The 9,423-nt window shown below is 43.0% G+C and overlaps 1 protein-coding gene, 1 long non-coding RNA gene and 1 pseudogene across 2 annotated transcripts; 2 read left to right on the top strand and 1 right to left on the bottom strand.

Annotated features, from left to right (window-relative positions):
* Positions 1-2,270: 2,270 nt before the first annotated feature.
* On the bottom strand, positions 2,271-5,226 carry LOC148055210 (uncharacterized; annotated as a pseudogene).
* Positions 5,227-5,855: 629 nt separating this feature from the next.
* Positions 5,856-8,679, top strand: LOC148055209 (uncharacterized). Its single transcript, XR_015705844.1, has 2 exons — positions 5,856-6,049; positions 7,832-8,679. It is a non-coding gene; the product is annotated as an uncharacterized LOC148055209 (long non-coding RNA).
* On the top strand, positions 6,057-8,679 carry LOC148055208 (endogenous retrovirus group K member 24 Gag polyprotein-like). The gene has a single exon (XM_087762582.1). It carries the CDS (start codon positions 6,669-6,671, stop codon positions 7,617-7,619), a length of 951 nt encoding a protein of 316 aa, XP_087618708.1. The 5' UTR covers positions 6,057-6,668; the 3' UTR covers positions 7,620-8,679.
* Positions 8,680-9,423: the final 744 nt, after the last annotated feature.

Genomic DNA, 9,423 nt, shown 5'->3' with positions numbered 1-9,423 from the left:
ATTAACCAAATGAAAGTAACACTTGAACGTAAACTATGGCATGTGAAAGAAATACAGCACATGTGACAGGAGGACAGAGCAGGTGACAGAGTTCCCTTTTGGTCATTAGGAATATATATAAATATGTATATACATACAAACTTACTGAATTAACCAACAAAATAAAATACAAAAATCCCATCAGTTTATTTTTCCCTCCAACCTGAACATGAACATCACATAAATATGTTTGCTGTGATTTGCATGATACACTACAGCATTTATGGCATCCCTTCCAGTGTCAGCAAAGCTGAAGATATTGTAGTACAATATCATATTTCATAGCTACAGTCAGACCCAATTGGCCTTCCTATATACTTGAATGAACCAGACATGAAGCAGGTAGGGACAACTTTTGGCATCTAGAATTTTGAAACATTAGTTTCCACAGTGACAGATACTCTTTTTTTTTTTTTTTAACATTGTTGCACATATTAGACTTCAAGAATCTGAAAAAAAAAGAAAAATACAGTAATGGGAAAGGAAAAGCATAAAGATGTTTTTAATATATATTAAGAATGTGAATCTAGTTTGGAAAATGAATGTTTTTTAAAAAATAAAAGAAACTTCTTGCTCAGTGGAGCCATTCCTGGAGAAATTCCAGATTAAGAGAAAAGAAGAATGTAGGTAGAGACAGAAAACCTTTTAAATTCCTGGGTTAAGAACTGCCCCCTTGGAAGTTTAGAAGCGCACTATTCCCCCCTGCACCAAACTTTTATGAAATTCCTGAAGGCACATTAAACTGCTTTTCCATCTCTCATGTCCCAGAGTTGTTTTTAACAGCGTGAAAGCATTAGGATTCCTCACCCTCTTACCAAATACTAGGAGGGAACTTGCAAGCAAGACAGATATCAGCATTGCAATGAAGGCCTGGATGCAATCTATTTATACAGATCCTGCTAATTCTCTCTACTACATCTTGTGTGTCACCATCTGAAGCAGGTAATAAAACTGTATACCAGCACATCCAGAAATACAGTCCTGTGTTGGATTACATGAGCAATAGCTAACTGGAAGACCTTACACTTTTTAAAAGCTAAAGGAGCACAGTAAAAGAAGTTCTGCTCTGAGCCAAAACATTGCAAATTTTGAAAGACACTTTACAGCAAGATAAAAGCTTCCAAAACAGTTTGAGAAAATCTCAAAGATTTTGTATTAGTTCCAGTGTTACTTAATAAATGACAATTTTTACACAAATGCATCATTCATGAAACTCTAGATTTGTTCCCTCTCTGGCTGCAGGCCCTACTCCACGCCAAAAAGCACAGCAGAAGGGAGGAGATGCCGTGTCCTCTACAAGCTGGGGGCATGCAGTATACTACTGGTGTTCCCTTCAGCTCTACACTTCCCATAGCCTTTGCCAGGGACATTGCCGAGTCACACCATCCTGGTCCAGGGCCATGGCCCCCTGCCACATCTCCCCCATTAAGACACAGACTGTTGACACAAGGTTGGTGGTGTTAAGGGAGCAGCAGCCGCCCAAGCATTCACACACCATTCAGGGAGTCACACACGCACCACCTGAGACTTGAACTGCTAGGACCAGAGTCCCTTCGCAGCAGGCAGCTCCATTGAGCTGACGGGGGGGGCCCCTTTTTGACTCCTCGCTCACACACACACTCACCCTTGGGTGCTTTCTCTCCCTTCAGGCTCGACCCTAGGTTTCCCCGAGGCGGAGTCTTCGACACGAGGTACGCCAGGTAAATTTATTGAGTGGTACAGTGGTGAAGAGCAGCTCGAGCTGGGTGCCTCCAGGGAGGGACCCCGAACAAAGAAATCCCTGGGTAATTATACCCTTGCAGCTTCTGCCGATGGTTTTGGCTACCTTATCTTCCTGGTTTGCACCAGTTTCAGGGCCTTCCTTCATGTAGCTAAGTAAAAGTTCAGCATACAGTCATTTTATCTAGGTGAAAGTTCACAACTTGCAGTCTAAGGCTTCAACAGGTCTTTGGATCCTTATTTGAGCTAGAAAGTGACTTCTACAACAGTCCTCCCTTTGTTTTTTTATTAAGCAATCCTGCTTAATATGTCAGACAAAGGCCATTGATTAGTCCCTAATGCTAATAGAGAGGGTCCTAAGGGGTGTCCACTTTGTCAGTTAGTTGGCTATTCCCTCACTCATTTGACATGAGTGGTGTATCCAATTTTCTTTTCCTGAAACTTTTAACAGCAACGTAAGAGCATAGTAAAACAGTATATGTCCCTTCTCATTTTGGTTCTAGCTTAGACTTTCAAGAAAATATCTTTATTAGAACTTTATCCCCAGGCTGTATACCATGTACCTGTACTTCAGGTGGTACCGACTGGTACCATTTGAGCATATTTTTTTTTTTATGGTCTGCAAACTGTTTCTGCATACTTATAACATACTGGATCAATCATTCATCTCCATCCAGCAGGCTGGTCTTAGCTGGGATATAAGTTCCTGGTATGGCCAAATGTCTCCCAAAGAGAATTTCTGCTGGCGTTAGTCCTATGGGTTGTCGCAGGGCATTTCGCACATCCCACAGAGCTAAGTGCAATGCGTCCGGCCGCTTCACACCAGTGTTTGTGGATATTTTTGCTATCTTTTCTTTTAAGGTTCTGTTCATTCTTTCTACCTGTCCCCCTGTCTGATTCAATTGATTTGGGAATTCCATATCTGGGTATAATTTCCTCTAATAATGCTTTTACTACTCCCCTTGTGTCCGCTTTTCTCGTGGAGAAAGCTTCTACCCAACCTGACAATTGGTCTACTATAACTAATAAATGTTTGTATCCACTGGTGGATAGCATATCTGTGTGATCCATTTGTCATTCCTGAGAAGGGAAGTAGGCCCATGGTCATCCCCCTAACTCTGAGCTCATCTTGATACTTGAAATCTTTTGGCAGGTTGCGCAGCTACTGGTGATCCTTTTTGTGGTGGCAGAAATTCCTGGTGCTGTCCATATTTTTTGCACCTGGTTAGCCACTGCCTCTGCTCCTCCATGAGCTTTGTCGTGGAACCACCTGGCCAAGGTAATTAAATATTTCTTGGCAAACTGGTTTTCCTCCAATCATCCATTTTCCGCTGTCATCTTGTTTTGCTTCCCGCTTCTCCCATTGTTTTGGGGTCTCTTAAATTTAGTCATTCATTCTGATTTTCCATTGCAATTGCAACCATACACTCTCTCAGAGGTTGCGGGGCTGCAGCCTTCGCAGTTGAAGAATATCACCTAATCACTCCCTTTATGTGAAACATATTCATTTTTCTCATATACAGAAGAACAAGTGGCAGTGTTTCGGCATTATGAGAGCCTAAATTAAGTCAGGCAAGCACATCTCTGAAAAAATTAAACAAAATCTTGAACCAATCTCAGGAACTCGGAGAACATTTAAAGAAATGAAATAAGACACTAGCTGAGTCCATCATTAAAACAGTAATAACTAAGGACAAACTTGTTGGACTGTCTGGTCAAATTAAAGATGATACCGGCCATCATTGGTGGGATATCTTTTTGGGATACTCACCCTCTGCAGAGAAAACCTTGAATGTTCCAGTCCACCCACTCTTGATATTATTGGTGTTTGTTATTATACTAACAGTTGTCAATTGCCTTTTGTGGTACAAGCTGAAGAAATTGGCTATGAGAGTTTGGGCCTTGCCTAAGGTGATAAAATATGAAAACTTAAGACCTTTGTAAAGAAATTTACAAAGTTTAAAGGGGGGGGGGGGAGTGAAAGGGTTAAAGGCAAGATAGACAAAGCCACTGCCTCAAAATGCCTCCTGAAAGAATTAAAGCCTAGGGGCAAGGAGGATATTTAAATATCTTAGTCACTTAACTAAACAAAAGAAAGGCCTTTGTGATTTAGAGAGTAGTTAGAATGGTTGTAAGATAAGGGGGCTCCGGGATAATCCCATCTCAGACAACTGGGCCTTGGGAGAACAAATGCATGGAAGATAGGAAGTCACAATAGGATGATGACAGCCTTGAAGGACACCGTTTACATGATCCTAGGACTGAGTTTGCGCAGAAGCAAAGGTCAATCAGCGAACACAGTGAAGAAGACTACGAGCCTTCATCTGAAGACCCCCAAAGACCACCTGAAGACCACCACGGGAGACAACTGCGCATGCAGATCGGACATTTGCATATGTTAATGAGTTCCAGGAAATCCCATGTTTATGTAAATGAATTCTCGGAAATCCTGTGAATATGTAGGACTTTACAGTATATAATCTCTGAAAGTCTACCAAATCGGTGGAGCACTTATGGTGGAGAATCCCCAGTGCTGCCCAGCGCTGCAATAAAGGATACCTGCTTAATAGTAACTTCGTTGCTATTGAGTTTCATTTCAGGGACTCTCTGAATACTCCGTTTCTCCCTTGGGGGATTCAGAGTGTGAGGAGAAGCATCCGTGAATTTTTGTATCAAAATCTCCTTTCATTGTTTTAAATGCTTGCTCCTTTTCTGGACCCCATGCAACAGGTTCTACCTACTCATTACTTGTTGCTTTTGCCAGTGATCTTGTTAATTCTCCCAACCCAGGAATGCATGGTTGACAAAATCCCACAGCTCCAAGGAACCCTCACAACTGTTTCTTTGTGATCGGACACGGAAGCTTTATTACAGCTTCTATTCTTTTCTGGGTCTATTACTCGCTGCCCTTCCCTTAGGATAAACCCTAAATATTTAACTTCCTTCTGACACAGCTGAAGTTTGGACGGAGATGCACGATGGCCTTTCTCTGCTAAGGCAGTACATAGATGTATAGTGTCTTTTATACAGGCATCCTCATCTTTACTCGCTATTAGCAAATCATCTACATATTGTACAAGAGCCGATTCACCAGGTAATTTTATGTCTCTCAAATCATTTCTCAGTATTCGTGAAAAAAATTGTAGGAGACCCCCCCCCAAACCCTTGTGGGAGAGGAGTCCAGGTTAATTGTTGTCCTTTCCACCTAAAGGCAAACAAAAGTTGGCTGTCCTCACCTAAAGGAATGGTAAAGGAGGCAGTGGTTAGATCAATCACAGTAAAATCTCTTGCCCAATGCGGTATTTGTACAAGTATGGTAGAGGAATCGGGCACTACTGGATGAGGAGTCACTACGTACTGATTAACCACCCGTACATCTTGTACAAAACGATATTCCAGGTCCCCATCTCCACCTAATCTAGTCCTTTTTTGGGGGAGTATAGGAGTATTATACGGTGACACACACATTTTCAGAATCTCTTTGGCTAAATACCGGTCTATTTGCTTTGAATGCTCTTCTCAGCTTTTTGAGGAATCGGATACTGTTTAACAGCCGGAGGGGGGTCTCCTCCCTTTTATTTTATGTTTACGGGTTGAGCTGAAACTAGTAATCCTACATCCATGCTAGTTTTACTCCACAGCTTTGTTGGTACCATTTCAATACTTCCGGTATTTTTAGCTCATTATTTGGGCTTCCAGTGACTACAGTCATTCCCATGATTATTAAATCTGTTCCTTCAGGTGACAAGTGTAATTCTATGTGGGAATAAATGAGATAGTGTTTTACTTTGACGAGATGCAGCTGTGCCCTTGAGGCTTGTTACAAACAGGTTCACAGGAATGCAGCTGTGCCCTTGAGGCTTGTTACAAACAAGTTTGTGAAACTTAGAGGCAGAAAAATAAGGATGAGATTGGATACATCCCTGAAAGAGGAATTGGCGTGCACCAGCTTGAAGAACCAATAAGTAATGCTGAAGAGACGCGTGGACGCAAGACAGTAACCAATGAAATAAGTTTTGCTTGCTCGTGAACACTAGATCATATTATAAAAGGGATAGATTGTAAAAATAAAGTGCCTTTGCTTGTCTTTGCCTAAACTCATATGCAGAGTCCGTGATTAATTGCCACAAATGGTGACCCCGACGTGATTCGGTCCTAAGAACCGCGGACAAGAGAGCGGCCAGTGCAAAGCCCAGCTGAACTTTATTGCAGTGGACGATAGAGCTGAACTGTACTGCAGCAGACCAGAGAGCTGCTTGTCCGGACAATTAATTTCCTCGGGGAAAAAGAGGTGAGCAGCTGGGGACGGGAAAATGGGGGCACAAATGTCCTCGGAAGAAAAATCTATTTAGTGTATATTTTTGTGAATCCTTGCAAAAAGGGGCATAAATTATGATGAAGGAAAGGTTCGGTTGTTGTTAACTTGGTTGCGAAAAAACGGGCAACAAGCGAACGCAGCGACCGCGTTCCAGGTGGAGACTTGGGAGGAGGCAGGAAAAGTGTTATGGGAAGCGGCCACCAGGGGGGACAGTAATGCCACAAGTGTTTTGACGACATGGCGTTTGCTGAAAGACACTTTAGAACAATTAGAGTCAGACCGAAAGGCTATGGTGGCTGCAGCCCCTGCTGCCACTCCGGAGCTAACCCCGCAGGGCACACCAGAAACACCGACATCGGGTTTGTCCTCCGACATGCCCTTGCTCGCGGGTGCTCGGGCTGCACAACCCTCCACACCACCACCCCCCCCGCGCTGCCGCTACCCTCTGCGCCGCTTTCTCCTTCACCTGCTCCTATGGCTTCAACACCTCTGCTAGACCTTCCGATCCCTGCAACCAGTACCCCTCCACTTCCCCGCCCGCCCCCGGCCCCTGCTGCGTCGGCACTCTTACCACCTTTCTCTACCGCTTCTAATGCCGATACTCCACAAACCCATAATCAATTGCCGCCCGAGGAATGGGGGGCATCAGCCGCCTGCTACGAGGTGGCAAAAGATTAGACACCAAGCATTGCAAGTGGGAGATACAGCTTTTTGTTCAGCGATAGCGTGTCCCGTCATACGCAGCAATGCAAATGTCCCCGATGAGCATGAACCTTTTGGCTATAATGTTTTAAAAGATCTACGACAAACAGTTGCCGTGCATGGACTGGGTTCTCCTTTTACACAATCCCTGCTACGGGGAATATTTACAAATGAAATAGTACCATTTGATATATACACGCTTACTAATCTTATATTGACCCCAACGCAAAAGGTGATCTTTGAAAGCACCTGGCGTACCGCCTGTCAAAACGCCACAATTGTTAATATGCAGCGACAACAAGGCGACCCTTTACAAGGTGCAGGACTCCCACAGCTTATGGGGGATCCGCCGCTAAATCACCCAACGTTACAGGCACAGTTACGACCAGAGATATTAGCACAAGGCAGAGACCTTGCTTTACAGGCATTACTAAGAGTGCCGGATGCCGGAAGAGTGACAAAATCATTTACATTAATAAAGCAAGGGACAGGAGAGGGATATATCTCATTCTTAGATCGTCTTAAAGAGGCTTTGGAAAAACAAGTCGAAAATGCAGAAGCAAGAGAGGTCCTACTCTTAAAATTAGCCTTTGAAAATGCGAATACGGACTGTAAAAAAGTGCTTTTGCCTCTAAAAAATCCCTCCTTAATGGATATGATAGAAGCTACCCAAAAGGTGGGGTCAATGTCCCATCATATGGAAACATTAGCTACAGCTTTTGCCTCCGCAATGAAAGTGCAGAAATCATGTTTCTCCTGTGGTAAAACTGGACATTTTAAAAGAGATTGCCCACAACTAAGAAAAAGAGATACGACGAGCTCTAAACAGATATGGACTTGAAATAGCCCCTGAAAAAGTGCAAAAAACTGAGCCTTGGAAATATCTGGGCTGGAAAATCTTGCAACAAACAATTGAACCTGCAAAAACAAAAAGGGGGAACGCCAGGAGCCACTCCAGCAGACAGACTAAATAAAGCCGTGTATGTGTTAAACTACCTGAATATGTCTGAAAATAATATTCCTGTTATTATCTCTCATTTTCTGTCTCTTCAGTCAAAAGATTTAACAGCCACACCACAGAAGGCCCGAGTTTTTACAAAATCGCTACAAACAGGTAAATGGGAAGGTCCTTTTGATCTACTAACCTGGGGCAGAGGGCATGCTTGTGTCTCAACAGATGTAGGACCTAAGTGGGTACCTGCAAGGTGCGTAAGACCGGCTCTTGCATCAGATAACAAGAACGAACAGCAGAAGACACTGAACTCTGAGAAGACTGATGGGGAATGACTTATTAGATAACTCCAAATTAATCCATAAAGCAATCAAAGATTTGAAGTTAGCAAATTACAAGTCAGTGATGGATTTGGTTGGCTGAATCATTTATTAGCAAGTTGGGGAACTGGCAGGTGGATAATGTCTCTAATCAAAATGGGTTTTTTCTTGTTACTAATATTTTGCACTATAATAATGATAGTTTCTTGTCTAGTGTCTTGGGTACAGAAAATGCTATAGAATATGATTAAACAAGCTTTTGTGATAGAAAAACAAAAAGGGGGAATTGTGGGAATAAATGAGATAGTGTTTTACTTTGACGAGATGCAGCTGTGCCCTTGAGGCTTGTTACAAACAGGTTCACAGGAATGCAGCTGTGCCCTTGAGGCTTGTTACAAACAAGTTTGTGAAACTTAGAGGCAGAAAAATAAGGATGAGATTGGATACATCCCTGAAAGAGGAATTCGCGTGCACCAGCTTGAAGAACCAATAAGTAATGCTGAAGAGACGCGTGGACGCAAGACAGTAACCAATGAAATAAGTTTTGCTTGCTCGTGAACACTAGATCATATTATAAAAGGGATAGATTGTAAAAATAAAGTGCCTTTGCTTGTCTTCGCCTAAACTCATATGCGGAGTCTGTGTTTAATTGCCACAATTCTACATCTAGAGTCTGCAAGAGATCTCTCCCTAACAGGCACGCCCACCAATACAAATCACCGCCATGTACTCTTGTTTCCTATGGTTACTAATAGGGGTTTACTCAACTTCTGCTCTCTTTGTCCTGTGACTCCATGTATTAAAATTCTGTCTGTGGTCTGAGACCGTCTCGGGGTAAAATTCAAAAGGGATAATGTGGCTCCCGTATCCACCAAGAATTCAACTTCACGACCTTTAACTTTACCTATAATATGTCTCTGCTGATCCAATTGGGTTACCCACACATTAAAAATTTCTAATCTTTCTGCTTCAGGAGCCGCAGGGTCTCTTTCTTCCAGTCACTGTGATTGCGAATCTTCCTGAGGCAATTCTTCCCGGTGACAGTTTCCTTCTTTTGTCCTTTCCCACGGCCAGAGTGGGCATTCCCACTCTATATGCCCTAAGTTCCCACAATAATAACACTCCTTTCCAGCATTCCTTCCCGTTCCCCTTTCCTTTTTTCCTGGTCTTAGCTCAGACCTCGTATCCCGTCTTCTTTCCCTCAGCCCCCATCTCTCACTTGCAAATTCCTTACTAAAGCCGCAGCCAGTAAACTTGCCTCCCGTTCTTTTGCCCTTTCTTTTTTTTTTCCCCCCCTCTTTTCTTTAATCTGGTCAGCTTTTTGCCTTTCCTCGCACCCATCATATACAAACACAGCAATACTCAAAATCTTT

Source organism: Nipponia nippon, unplaced genomic scaffold (assembly GCF_047370975.1).
Source record: "Nipponia nippon isolate SJK-2023a ecotype South Korea unplaced genomic scaffold, ASM4737097v1 scaffold_26, whole genome shotgun sequence".
NCBI lineage: Eukaryota > Metazoa > Chordata > Aves > Pelecaniformes > Threskiornithidae > Nipponia > Nipponia nippon.
Note: the sequence above shows the minus strand (reverse complement) of the source record. Positions and strands in the feature narration are given on the sequence as shown.